The sequence below is a fragment of the Hemibagrus wyckioides genome, linkage group LG23 (genome assembly GCF_019097595.1).
Source record: "Hemibagrus wyckioides isolate EC202008001 linkage group LG23, SWU_Hwy_1.0, whole genome shotgun sequence".
In the NCBI taxonomy this organism is placed as follows: domain Eukaryota; kingdom Metazoa; phylum Chordata; class Actinopteri; order Siluriformes; family Bagridae; genus Hemibagrus; species Hemibagrus wyckioides.
Window position 1 is genome coordinate 475,824 of NC_080732.1, and position 14,330 is coordinate 490,153.

Here is a 14,330-nt window from a genome sequence, read left to right on the forward strand (position 1 = left end):
TCAACTTCACGATCTCCTCAGTTGTGAATCAGTTTCCTTACATTCAGTCTGTTAATTTGATTAATTTGATATCAATTCTATTTTTTATACCGAATATGCACTTTAGATGAAGTTTCCACTTCACATTTTGCAGATTATTTCTTTTAAAATAATGTGGAAATGAGGTAAAAATGCAGGATGTAGAATTTCTACTTCTCAGAATGGGACATATGAGTCTCAGTAGGAGTTTCCTGCTTAACAATAAATGTAATTGAATTCAAGTGAATTAAATAACATTCCCCAGATCATCAGAGCACAACAGTTATTGTTTAACAGCACAATAGGAAGCTGTACACCAGTCTGAGACCACATGACCACATGCATTATAACTGCTAACGATGCGTCTCACCGGCTCACAGACAGACACAGTGTCCACCATGAAGACACTCTGCGTGTGGACCATCTCTCTGACGCTGGTCATCGTGGTGTCGTCTCAGGTCTTCCACTGGGGTCCGTGTCCGACGCCGATGGTCCAGCCGAACTTTGACCTGAACAGGGTTAGGAGAAGCTTTCTTGTCCTTTATTTCTCAAATCTCACTCATTTACTGTAACTGGGTTCATCCTTTCTATTCTGGTTTTAATGCAGTATCAGGGAAAGTGGTATGAAATCGAGAAACTCCCAGCAACCTATGAGAAAGGCACGTGCATCGAAACCAACTACTCTCTCAGGCCTGACAAGACCATCAGAGTGGTTTATGTTCGGACACGGTGAGTGAATTCTGTTAGAATGTTTTGTATATTATTACATAAAGATGTATAAGATCTGATTTCTAAATATTTGTAATGATGTGCTGTTTACAGTAAGGGGAAAGTGAGGACCGCTGAGGGAACAGCCGTCATACAGAACCAGAGAGAAGCGGCTAAACTCGGGGTCAGCTTCTCATACTGTGAGTGTTTAATGGTGCAATGGTCAATTTTTTGTATTCCCTAAAGATCTGATAAGTCATTGTCTCAGCAAAACCTTTCTTTTTTGGAAAACGTTTCCCATCCAGAACACTTGTTTATGTTTGGACACGTCTTCTGTCAATCATTTTGAGGGCGGAGCTTGGTGATCCTGGAGTCATTCAGATGTTGAACCTACCTGACTTTTAGAGTGCATCTTTGTGCATGTGATGGAAGGAAACTCTGTGACAATAAATACAGCCGTGTTAATCTTCAGCATTGACTGAAAAGACTCAAATCCAAGAAATCTAGCTGGTGTCCTCTTTTCAGAACAATCCACTCAATTCACTCAGTAAAAAGAGCTGACTCCCAAACTGATTCATTAGCACCCGTGAATCTGCTAAACACCGAATTAAATTAAAGTGCTTACAAATAACTGTAATCTAATTTCTGTAATCTAATCTGATTACAGAGTGACTCGTGTAAAGATCAGGATTTCTTAAAATCATGGAAATGACCAGAATTTTGCTGTTATTAGATTTGACAGACGTACAGACGTAATGTTTTTGTATTTTATTAATAATCTTCCATGTAGCTTACACTGTGGATTTATTTTCTATAGCAAAAGAGAGAATATGACGATTCATAAAATAAATAAATAATGATGAAGAACTTCAAACAGCTTCTATTTGAATAAAAATGTCAAAATGAATAAATATAAATGTAGAAGGATAAGGATGAGATACACTGTTCTGATTTATTGACTCTCTCTCTCTCGGTGTCTCTCTCTCTCTGTTGTCTCTCTCTCTCTCTGTGTGTGTCTCTCTCTCAATCTGTGTGTGTCTCTCTCTCTCTCTGTCTCTCTCTGTCTCTCTCTCTCTCTCTCTCTCTCTCTCTCTCTCGTGGTGTTAGTCACTCCGTACAGCCCATATTGGGTTTTATCCACTGATTATGACTCCGTGGCTCTCCTTTACTCCTGCACTGATGTTCTCCGGCTCTTCCACGTGGATTATGCTTGGATTCTGTCCCGCAGTCGTTCTCTCCCTCCTGAGACCGTCTACCACGCCAAGGAGGTCTTCTCTCGGGAACACATCGACATCAGTCGAATGGTTCCTACCGACCAGCACGGCTGTGAGGGCGGGGCTTAAAACAACCACCATGCCCATGAATTTACATATACAGATATGACGGATGAATATCTCTTAGCATAAAATCCTTAATCAGCAAAGTACTTATTATGGAAAGTACTTACAATTTTATTCATAATCTCACTTGGAATTGTATGCATTGACTTTACGCCTAATCAATATGAATATGGAGCAATTATTATTATTATTATTATTATTATTACTTTAAATAAAAATAGCTCAATTGCATAAAAACAGTGTGAGTGATGGTGATGTGGTCATTTCATAGATTTTTATCTCAGTGAAGTCTTTAAAAAACTGCCTAAATGCTAGGCCCCCCACCCCCCACAATTGTTATGTAAATAAATTCCTGGTAATTATAGTAGATTATAATGTGCATCCTTTTTAAAACAATTTTGGTAATAATTATTATTTAATCATTTAATTTTTATTATTTAGTCCATATTGTTTGATTTATAGATATATTAGAGATATTACAACATAATTAAAAAAAAAAAATTGTGCTGTAATTCTGAATCACATCTCATCGGCCAAATACTTCATTTTATAAATTTGTTTATTTCTCGCCACTTGAATGCCTGAGATGTGTCTGTGTTTTTTGCCTACATGAATACTTCCTGTGATGATTATAATGAATGAATGAATGAATGAATGAATGAGTAAATAAATGAATGAATGAATGGATAAATAAATAAATAAATAAATAAATAAGCTCTAAATGGTTCTCTGGAAAAATCTGAGCAAACAAACTGATTTTGGGGATGGAGGAGTTTTTGGGGAGGAGACACACACACACACACGATTCAGAAACCCTGAACATTTCCAGCAGCTCCCAGCAGCAGCTCAGGATCATACAGAGAACACTTAAAACAGGTAAAAGATTTAAAATAATAATAATGATATATTTATATTTTATATATAATATTAATAAGATTAAACATTAGATGAAACTGGAAGACTGATAAACTTTGTTGTTTTTTAATTCTTGCACTAATTTGATTCCTCTCTCTCTCTCTCTCTCTCTGTGTGTGTGTGTGTGTGTGTGTGTGTGTGTGTAGTGGAAGATGAAGTGGTGTGTCCTGTTCTGTTTGTTCTTCCTGTGTTTTGCTGCCGATCGTCTCACCGGTGAGGAACTTTTACCTTTTATTACATCAGACATGATTTTATCGATTCTTCTTATTACAGTATAAAATTTTTAATAATCAGATTTATGAATTCAAGAACAGGTTTAAATTTCACAAAATTTCACATCTTCACGTCAGGTTGTGTGATGGTATAACACTGTGAACTCAGTTTTAGATTTTACTTAAAAATAAAACTTGGCACAGAACTCCTCACATTTCCTGAGTCCAGCAGCGACCGTCTGAATCAACTCTTTGTGAGCTGTTTATCCTGCTGATAGACCTGTCTATCTCTCTCTGTCTCTCTCTCTCTCTCTCTCTCTCTCTCTCGCCCAACCCCCCCCCCCCTCAGGGGCTCGAGTCATTACTGAAGATGGTAAGGTTTTATTTCAACTATACAATGTCTTATTTGAGCCATAAGAAATTTTTCTTAGGATAATTTTTTCCTTCTTTGCTCCTACACAAACCATGTCTTCATATGAATTATAAATATTATAAAAATGATACATGATATAAAATCCAGGTTGCTGTTAAAACCCAGCTCTGTTAGCTCCTTGTGGTTCTGTGGTATTGGAATTTAAGTTTCTATACATAAGGTTCTACAGGAGTTTAATGGTCTCTGAAGATCACTTGTTTAAAGGTGTTCCCATGGACATAATGGATGTTTTGGTGATATTGCATCCACATTAAGCATTTCCTGAATTTGTAACTAAGACAGGAAACACTGGAATCTTTATGTTTTTAAAATCAATAATCACTAAAGATATATTTTAATAGAAACCGGTGAAAGCAAAGATTTTTAAAAAAACATTTTTAACATAAGACCCTGCTCATCTGTATATTTATATTCAGTTCCCTATGACGAGCCTCTGGCCAGACCCTACTGGCCGTACTCTACCTCTGATTTCTGGAACTACATCGAGTATTTTCGGAGCATTGGAGCCTACAACCAGATCAACGACATGGCCAAGACTTTCTTCGCCCACCAGAATCTTGGGGACACTTTGGGATACGAAGTGGCCGAGCCAGAAGGACGCTAAACGGGCAGTCAGACAGATCTCTGCTGGAGGATTTAATGAATAATGGCAGATATATATTGTTTATTTTGTTTTAGTTAAATAATCAAGTTTTAACCTTAAATTTTATAAACATTAGATGTTTCGAAGTTTTGATGTGTGTTAAGTGTGATCTATAAAATGTGAAAAATATTTTGTAATCAGTTATTCTTGTAACAAGTCATGTATTAAAGACTTACTTATCACCTGTTTATTAAACACTTGGTGGAGTTAATCAGCTCGCAGAAAAAGTTGTTTATGCAACAATTAATGAATTATAACAAGATCATTAAAATAAATAAAAGTATAAAATGCAAACAATACACAATACCAAAAAAACGTAATAAATAAAAGAAATTAAAGGCTGTTGGTATTGCACGGTTCAGGACCCGTTCTCCAACAGCGCCAGTGGGTCCTGCTTCCAGTCGGTTGCATTTAAATGTGACACCACAGGAAGTTGCTGTACTAGCCTAGCTTGGTGCACTGTTTTTAAAGCTCTCGCTAGCTGGTTTTCAAACATTCACTCTGAAGACATGAAGCCGGCAGTGGATGAAATGTTCCCTGAGGGAGCAGGACCGTATGTGGATCTGGATGAGGTAACCCTAGGGGGGAGAGAGAGATGCACAGTAAAGTTAATCTAGTTCTTTAATAAATGTGTGATTTGATGGAAAGTATATATTTCTATATCTCTAGCACAAATCTAGCTAATATTGCTAAAATTATCAGCTCAATTGTTGATTATTTATTTTCTGTTGTTGTAGTTCGAGTGATTGTTCGAGTAGTTCAGTCATTATTGTGTGTGTGTGTGTGTGTGTGTGTGTGTGTGTGTGTGTGTGTGTGTGTGTGTGTGTACAGGCAGGGGGCAGTACTGGGCTGCTGATGGACTTGGCTGCTAATGAGAAGGCCGTGCACTCAGACTTCTTCAACGGTGAGACACGCGACAGGATGGAAAGATGGATTGTTTCTGTCTACTGACTATTTCTCTTTCCCTTAACTACTTTCCTTACTTTCTCTCTTCCTCCCTTCATTTGTTCTTCCCTCTCATTCGTCTTTCTTTTACTCCTTCTTTCTATGCTGCTTCCTCTTGTTTTTACTTCCATCCGCTCCTCCTCTCCTCTCTCATTCCTGTTATTGTCATGACTGAATTCAGCACAAAACGAGTAATTACTACATATTTTAATCTCTTTCTCTCTCACTTTAATAAGAATCTACAATGTTTTCAGGTCATAAAAACCACAGAAGGTTTTATCACAATATATTTTACACACACACACACACACACTCTCTCTCTCTCTCTCTCTCTCTCTCTCTCTCTCTCTCTCTCTCTCTCTCTCTCTCTCTCTCTCTGTAGTGCTGTAGAAGTAGAACAATTTTTTTTTTTTTTTTTTTTTAAATAAAAACATTTTTTATAATTATTATTTAAAAATTCTGTAATTACTTCCTGTGCCCCTTATAATAAATAAGACTTAATTGCACTTTGGGTAGCTCAGTCCACAGAGTCTGTGTTGTATGTATTTAATTTTTATCTGATTACGGCTACACAGTGGCAGTAAATGAGCTTTATCCTGGCCTCAGGATGGAGTCAGAGACGCAGGCTGTAAAGAGTAAAGCAGAGGCAGAACCCCGGCGTGTAAAGGCATTTTTACGGGGCCTGGTCGGCTCCAGCGCAGCAGGACTCCGGGGTTTAAAGCCGTGTTTCCATCAGCAGCAGCTGAAAAGACCTGAACACGTGTCACACCAAGCGGCTTCATCCGCAGAGCAAATAGGAACAAGGCCCAAAAAACTGCACACACGTCTTTAATGAAGAAAAGTCCTGCAGATGTAGAAGCTCAGGAAAATGACCGTTTGTGTGTGTTTCTCTTCCTGTGTTTTTTTTGCTCTCAGATTTTGAAGACCTCTTCGATGACGATGACATCCAGTGATGAAAATTGTGTCCTGTGAAGCTCTACATGTCGTGTTCTTCGCTATTTTTCTCCTCTGTATAAAGTCCGCTTTATGATGTCGGGTTTATTTTGTTGTCAATAAAATGTTTTGTGAAAAATGAAAAAGAGCAACAGTGTTTAAAGTTCCAGATGTTTCCAGATGTTAAAGCGCCGACACATTCCACTCCATGAGCTGAAGCGGTCCGGATTCTTCTGTCTTCGTGTCGAAATCTGCTCTGGCTCAGATTGCAGGTTTTTGTAAATTCCTGAACACCTGTATCTGTGTATAATTACACCTTCCATCTGACTTTAACACAAAGACGCAGATGTTCCTCAATTCATGTCTTGTCAAAACCCTTGGGGAAACGAACAGGAAACCATCATAGCGCCTGTGTCTCTGCCACAAACAGACATTTTATTTGTAACTCATTTCACTGCTAGTGCCGTCACCATGCCCTGGTTTAGTCGCCTAAAAGCAGAGATCAAATGATATTTAAGTTAAATGTTTGTCATGTCAGGAACAGACACTCTGTGTTGCTCTAATAATAAAATACTGAGGGATTATCAGCATAAAGTTGATTATTTCCCCATAGCAGCATGTTCCCCAAATGTTTTATCTCTCTTAAATCACATCAAGTCACAACAATCATTTATTTATTAAAGAATGACACAGAACTTTTATCCATTTATAGAGAATCATGAACAAGTCAGTTCCTGTAGTTGCTTCTGTTACAGCAGCTATAAACACTCTTCTCTCACCAGATGAACTTTATTCTATTTCCTCAAGATAATAAGGTTTATTAAGTGTCCACGTGAGATCGGACCCTGTGGTCCACAGAAGTGAAGCTGGTTTATTTAAGATAAGATAAGATAAGATAGAACTTTATTAATCCCGCAGGAAATTCTTTTGCCAGAGACTGCTTCAGAAGAAGAAGAAAAATAATCTATGCATACAAATGTATTCAAAAATATAAATATAAATGTGATATATAAATTAAATGAAATATTCTATATATACAAAATGTATTTACATTGAAATCTATTATGGCATATAATATGTGACTTATGAAGCTGCTTCATCAGCAACATTTTAAGGATTTAAACCCAATCTAATAAAGTGTTTATTTTTATATAAATACACAGAGTGACGTAAACTGATCATCTGTGTTGTTCTGATAGAGCGGATGAAGAAAGTCTGTAGAATGAAGTAAATTCGATGTTTATCATCATCTCAGCTTTACACAGTGTGCAGAACTCAGCAAGTTATTTTTTTAAAGTAAACCTGAGCTTCTTCTCCTTCTCCTCTCTCCTCCTCTCTTCTGCCATGTCTGACCTCTGATTGGTCAGACGAGAGGAAACCAATGGCTGTGTCTCCTGCAGTCTGCTCATGACCCCACAGGATGCTGCATTTTGTTTTTAATGATCAAGGTGGTGTTTAAAACGTGCCTGAACCCTCACTGGGGCACAAACAGCACTGGAGCCTCTGCAGAACCGCTGCAGAACCACAGAGCCAGATCTTCAGATTCAGCCTCTGCTCAGAGGCCAACTTCATCCACACCTATCACAGGTAAGTCAGGTCTCCCGAACCTCCATCATCTCCATTCAGCTTCAAACTTCCAGCGCTGTTTAATCTCTTGGACACCACAAACCTCCCGGGTTTATTCTTCATCCAGAGCCAGCAGAACCCGGGACGGATATCCTGAACAGGACAGCGAGGTCCAGAGCAGTTATATTCATATTTTATATTCAGTCCAAGTGCATTTTCTCACTGCAGATTTAAATCAAGCCAAATGAATAAACAGTAAAAGCAGCTTGTTGTGAACGTGTGTATGGTTTGATTTGGAGATAAAAAATTATTCATTAAAATAAACAAAGTTCTGTCAGTGCAGTAAAAGTGTGTGAAAAGAAAAAGGCTTTTAATGCTGAACTCTATTAAGCTATAATCTATTAATATAGACATTCTGTATATTTATAATGAGAGAATTATATATGATATATATTTGATATATTTATATATGATGTTAAATCCTACATGATATATTTACTGGCCATGATTCTGAAGTTTATTTCAGTTTTTGGAGTTTTTTTCAAGTTTGAAAAGATAGCTGTGATCTGGCAACCCTGATACTACAAAGTGTTTTATTTAAATAAAAAAAATTCTGTCACATTTTTATTATTGTAGAAATACATTAGAGATTTAAAGCATGGATCTGAATTCTGTTAAATTGTTGGGATTAAAGTAACTGATTAATTCATTCAAAATAAAAAGTGGACATCAATTAACTTCAGTGAGTTTCATTTCTTTTCTCTTCTTCAGGAACCAATAGCTGAAGAATGGCAGGTCTGAGGAGATCCTCCTTCTCTCACATGTTCACAGGATGTTTGCTGACTACAGCGATATTTGCAGGTGAGATCAGCACTCTGGTCCTGTAGGATCATAGAATTATTAGAGAATAAATCTCAGCCGATGTCTTGCAGTATGGAGCAGGTTGACATAATTCTATAATTGTAAAAAATCAGAATATAGCAAATAAACAGAGACTAAAAACATCAGCACTCAGAATAAGGAACAGAGGAACAGCAGGAGATGAGCTGCAGACTGATGAGATGTTGATGATTTTCAGATGATTACAGATCTTCAGAATAATTCAGTCCCTAAAACTAAAAACTGCAGTAAACACACCTCAGTGTTGGATATAATTAATACCAGCAGTATGTGATGTTCAGATATGGTATAAAATAAAATCTGCTCTATAAAACAGTTAAGCAGATTCTCCTCAGTTTTATTTTATGAACAGAATTAAAGGTTCAGCTCAAGTGGAGGCAATTTTTTTCATTTTTATTTATTAAAGACACATTTTTAATAAAACTGTCATTTAGTGACATCAATGTTGAAAGTTTGATTAAAATTAAACGTAATAGTAAGTCCTGTTTATTTTCATTAAAAGTTTTTAATGTGTAAATGATTTGGCAGAGGTTTCGTCACTGAAACACTAAGATGAGGTCATTATACTGAAGACAGAGAGAATCTCTGCAGGTCAATCATCTCCAAAAATAATCTAGCAGCAAATTATCTTCATTTCATTAACAGATTTAATGAATAAATACACAATAAATCAGCATATATATCAAAATAATAAGACAATTTCAAGTAAATTGAATAGGAAAGATTAATTATTTCCTAATAATCCAGTAATAAAACTGTTATATACAGAGTACCACAGTCCAGCTTCATCAGCGCCGTGTCTGGAGAACTGGTGTGGACTGGTTCCAGCTAAACCAGTAAATGATTAGTGAAGAGCAGCAGATGAAATTGTGTTTATTTTCAGGTTTTTGATGCCAGGTTTATAATCTTGTGCTGTAAAGCTCTTTTTAAAGAAGAAAAATAAAAATAATATTTTATAAAGATCGTGAATAAAATTTTATTATATTATTAGTGCATTCTTCTTGAGACGTTGCTCTGTCCTAGCTCTAGTGTTTGATGAATTGTGATGGCACCAGCAGAGGTGAAGGTCATGGAGGAGAACGTTCCTCTCTAAAATAAAAGTCGGAAAACACACTTGGTATTTTTTCCAGAGATAATGAGAGCCGCCTGTGGCCATCACAGCTCCTGTTCTTTGTAGATTTTATAGCTTTTGCTCTGAAAGACCCTCTAAAGTGCAACCTCCTGCCGATCCACCTAAAAGTGCTGATGTGTTCTGTTTGAACATTAATCTCATCCAGTGGCACCTGTACATTAACCACCACCTCCTCCCTGCAACCATAAAACCACAGGCTGCTACACCGTGGGCTATTACACCTCCGCTTATCTCAGCTTTTTCTGCTTTACCTTTGAATCGTGCAACATCTGGTTCTTTTCCTTTTCTTCCCCTTCCTCTTTTACAGAGTTCCTCCTGGCCGTCCCACTGGCCCAGCCCTCCAGGGAACATGGTAACTTCTCCTACTTTTACAGATTTCTGAAAGTACCCGCTGTACAGAACAGTGCTGTGTTTAACCTTCCTGTTCTAATGCAGATACAGAGAAGATCCATGCCGAGATCTCCTCCAAGAGACTCAGCCGTAACCGGAGGAACATCAGCTGGTACAAACAACACTCTGACTTCTGGAACTGGTACAAGTTTTTCACCGACACGGGCAACCAGCAGGGAGTGAGTACCACGAACACAAAGCAGAGAAGAACCTGTTGTCATTACCAATCTGAACTTTACACTGTTGCTTAAACTCATTCTGAACACCTGAAGGCTTTTCACCTGGTTCCTCTGGTTCCGCTGTTAGTGAGTCCTAAATAAAACCTTTAGCAAGCAAACAACACTTAAGTATCCAAAGACCAACAGAGGAACTTAAGTGTGGAACTTAAGTGTGAACAGTCAGATCAGAGGCACGTAGAATGTTTTTGCATAGGTTCTAGCACCATGAAGGTCTCTTTGCTAGCTCACCAAAGTATCACAAAGTGATCAAAGATGTAACCTAACACATCTGGATACTTGTTCTTGCTCTCGATTGCCTCCCAGGTTGCAGATCTGGACCGTGTGTATCTGGCCTACCTGCAGAACAAGAACCGTGCTGAATCCCAGCGCTCCTACAAGGTCTATCTTCAGCATCTGGGTGAGATCTACAAGTCCTGCTCTGAGTCTGACGACCCAAACTGTGTGGCCTCATACTTCAGCAGGTCCAAGCCCAAGGCTGAGCCCCAGAGACCAGCAGAGGTTAAGTCCTGTGATCCTTTCCGGGATCCTCAATGTCTCTATGCTCTGGGATACTCCGCTTATCCGTATGTGGCCTCTGTAAAGTCTCCAGCTCCTCCTCCTGCTCCTGCTCCTGCTCCAGTTAAAACTCCGGCCTACATCCGAACCCCTGTGGTGAAGGACCCAAGTTCTGGTCAGTACTATTATGCCCCCGTAGCCCAGTCCTTCCTGTCTGCTGAGCAGAAAGCTGAGCTGCTGCGAATTTGTGGTGCTGAAGATGTCGAGTGTCTGCAGTTCCACTTCCGTGGTGCTTACGGCTACAAACCCGCCGGAGTCCCCGCTCCATCCTACGCCCATCTAGGCTCCTCCACACAGAAGGTGCAGAAAGCTCCAGCTGGCTTGTACCTTCACTATCCCAACTGCGATCCCCGTGTTGACCCGTATTGTGCCTACGGTGCAGTAGCGGCGTCTCAGAAATCAGACGCACCATCTTCTCCGGCATCCCTTGAGAGATGTAACCCTCTGTATGAAGAAAACTGCAACCCGCTGACATCCACCAGGTATGGGGTCGTAGCCCCTCATGCAGAGGATCCCAAAGATGATCCAGCTTCTGTTGCAGGCCCTATCCAGGAGCTCCAAAACCCCCGTTACGATCCCTATGCCATGTTCCAGGATGCTACTCCTTCTTCTGCCATGCGCAGATTTCCATCTGGTCCACGCCAAATTCCACAACACCCTCAACCACCCACGATGGAGGAGAACTCCCAATCATTTGGACCTCCAGGAAAGACCAAGGAGGGCTATGATTGCTTTATTGGCTACGATGAAGAGTGCTACCCAGTTGGAACCCAGAATGTCCCCAGTACAGTCCCACAAAGGCAGCTTCCACATTCGATGGACAGTTACGAGCCACACCTGAACACAGATGGCACCAGAAAGGGCGTGATTGAACCCGATCCTCACTGCGACCCCGAATATGACAGAAATTGCCGTCTGCAGCGCTACGAGCCTGAAGCTGAAGAACCAGAGATGCACAATTCCCCCAAGGAGGAACATGACCATCAGGAACACAGAGAGGAACCGGTTCACCATGAGGAACAGAGGGAGGAGGTCTACCCCGAACAGCAGCCAGACAACCAGGGCTACGAGCAGCAGCAGTACGACCGCTACATGAGTGGCCAGGAGGATCCCTACGCCTCTTACGATCAACCAAATCAAGGTTCCTTCAACTTCCAGGACATCCTGAAGGCATATGCAAGCCACTTCCCAAACCAGGAGCACCAGCGCGCCTACACTGGAGACTACAAGAAGAAGTAAGAAGCTGAAAGAAGCAGCGTAACGAATGATGATGAGGGAATCGGGACAATGTGTGGGGCGTGAACGATGTTCACTGATTTAAAAATTTCACATCAGGTGTAAAAATGTTTGAATTAAATGGAGCGTCTCTTCAGCTCCATGGTGCGAGGTGCAGACGTGTGAAGGCACTTGTACAGGATTTCATTACTTTAGCTTATGAAACTAGTTTGTTGCTTTAACTCCATCTCATGTCAGTAATCAGTCGAATTGATTTAGATGGTTTAGAGAAGATTCCTGGTGCAACTTCTTGACTAATGGATCGTCTGAAATCTTTTGGTATCACTTGATATATAAATAAAATATGTTGAGTATTAAATTTTCCAGAGGTGGTAGAATGCAAGTTTCTGAATATACAGCAACCTTTTTCTTTTTGTCCTTTTTTTTCTTTTTCTTTCTTCTTTGCTGATGTCTGCCTAGAGGAATATTTAATATCTCTTCCAAAACGGTGCTTTTTCTTTCATTTAATGTGTTTAATGTGTTTATATAAAACATTTCTCTCTTAAATGTCTTGAATAAAAAGCTTTTAAGTAAAATCTTAAATTGTTGACGTGTCTGCTTAATAAAAAAAATAAAACAAATCAATCGGCAGTGAAATGTGCCACAGAACGAATGAAGGGTCAGAAATAAAGAATAAATATTTAAATATTAAAAATAAATATATAAAATAACATGCAGTAACACTGTTCCTATCTCAGTGCATTTTCCCAGTGCAGGACATTTATTAGCACTTATAATATTAATATAGTGGATAAGACTGGGCTTCTGCATGTGACGAGATTAAAGACGAAACTAACTTTGTGTCCTGCAGAATGTACTGGAATGAATTTCTAGGTGTGTTTTGGGTCATGTGGCGAGTCATAACCTCCTAGCAGAGGCAGCTAAGTGTGTTATTTTACCTCTGAAAGTTCACAGAAAGTTCTGATCATGTCACATATCCATACTGCTTTAGCGCTTAAGTAGCTATCTTACGTTTTGATAGAAACTCTTTATTTCTAATAGGCCTATTATTAATATTTAATGCATGAAAGCAGTACTATAGATGGAGTGTGAACAGAAGAAATGACCCTGACCCCTGCAGAACCAGCAATCTAGAACCTGGAGGAATTTAAAATAAAGTAAGTACAATAAATAAAGTCAAGTAGAGTGAGACGATACTAGAGTCTCCCTCTAGTGGCCACATGTGGAATAGAACGTGACAGACAATCGATTCAGCTTCTGAGTAATAACACAAACTATTATATATATTAAAAAGCAGAATAATAATAATAGATTTAAAAAAAATGAAAGATTTAATCTGCAACAGAGGGATAAAAATGTTATTTCATACTTATGGTGAGTAAATCTGTGTTTTCCTCCAGAAGGTTCCTGTAGTTTTATACTCAATATATATGTTTACATCACTCATCTATTTTAATTATACATTATCAGTTTGTTCTTCTCTTTCTTCACTTAATCACTGAAGAGAATGGGCAAAAAACAGGAAGTTACTGTGGAACACTATTAAAACCTCAGTGTGATCGAATACACAGCTTTTCAGTTTGTTTTGAATGATTGTTGAAACTTTTAGCCCACAAACCCACCAGAACTCACACAATCTCCTCAGTCTAAATACTTCTGAGTCTCTGCCTTGTTCTTATTGTGGTTCCTGCATCCTAAAAGCTTGGGTGGGTTTTTTTTTCAGAAGCTGTCCAGTGGCCCTCAGAGAGCCAGCACATGATGGATGATTCTCACTTCACTGTGGACCTTGAGCTGGTTTGGTGCTGATCTTTAATCTGTATTGTGGGCCATTAAAACTGTGCAGAAAAATCATTCGGGCTTCTTTAAAATGGACTAATCGAAGAGAAAAGAGACGGACATCGCTGTAAAGATTTTCATTTACTGCCGATCGTCCCAGACGCACTCTCACTATCCAGCCGGTCACCATGACAACAGGCTTTGTCTTCTGCTGAAGGGTTGAAATGGACTCTAGAAGTGACCGCAGGTTAGAGAAGAAGTCATGATGAACTCACAAACCCTCTAAACCCTTCTAACAGCATCAGTGTGATGGATTCACCTCCTGCTCAGAACTTTACACAACAACCTTAAGTCTTTAAACAATGATTTCTTAATTAATTCAAAAATTC

The 14,330-nt window shown here is 39.0% G+C and overlaps 4 protein-coding genes across 4 annotated transcripts; all 4 read left to right on the forward strand.

Moving 5' to 3' along the window:
* The first annotated feature begins 376 nt into the window (after positions 1-376).
* Positions 377-2,286, forward strand: apodb (apolipoprotein Db). The gene is made up of 4 exons (XM_058376005.1): positions 377-536; positions 626-747; positions 841-926; positions 1,834-2,286. The coding sequence occupies exons 1-4, from the start codon at positions 378-380 to the stop codon at positions 2,067-2,069; spliced, it is 603 nt and encodes a 200-aa protein (XP_058231988.1). The 5' UTR covers position 377; the 3' UTR covers positions 2,070-2,286.
* A 568-nt stretch (positions 2,287-2,854) lies between these two features.
* otos (otospiralin) lies at positions 2,855-4,459 on the forward strand. Its single transcript, XM_058376006.1, has 4 exons — positions 2,855-2,942; positions 3,128-3,194; positions 3,543-3,566; positions 4,043-4,459. The coding sequence occupies exons 2-4, from the start codon at positions 3,134-3,136 to the stop codon at positions 4,228-4,230; spliced, it is 273 nt and encodes a 90-aa protein (XP_058231989.1). The 5' UTR covers positions 2,855-2,942; positions 3,128-3,133; the 3' UTR covers positions 4,231-4,459.
* Positions 4,460-4,682: 223 nt separating this feature from the next.
* Positions 4,683-6,293, forward strand: cops9 (COP9 signalosome subunit 9). Its single transcript, XM_058375968.1, has 3 exons — positions 4,683-4,841; positions 5,101-5,173; positions 6,130-6,293. Exons 1-3 carry the CDS (start codon positions 4,779-4,781, stop codon positions 6,165-6,167), a joined length of 174 nt encoding a protein of 57 aa, XP_058231951.1. The 5' UTR covers positions 4,683-4,778; the 3' UTR covers positions 6,168-6,293.
* A 1,300-nt stretch (positions 6,294-7,593) lies between these two features.
* and1 (actinodin1) lies at positions 7,594-12,670 on the forward strand. Its single transcript, XM_058376016.1, has 5 exons — positions 7,594-7,734; positions 8,485-8,574; positions 10,053-10,097; positions 10,181-10,314; positions 10,678-12,670. The coding sequence occupies exons 2-5, from the start codon at positions 8,502-8,504 to the stop codon at positions 12,166-12,168; spliced, it is 1,743 nt and encodes a 580-aa protein (XP_058231999.1). The 5' UTR covers positions 7,594-7,734; positions 8,485-8,501; the 3' UTR covers positions 12,169-12,670.
* Positions 12,671-14,330: the final 1,660 nt, after the last annotated feature.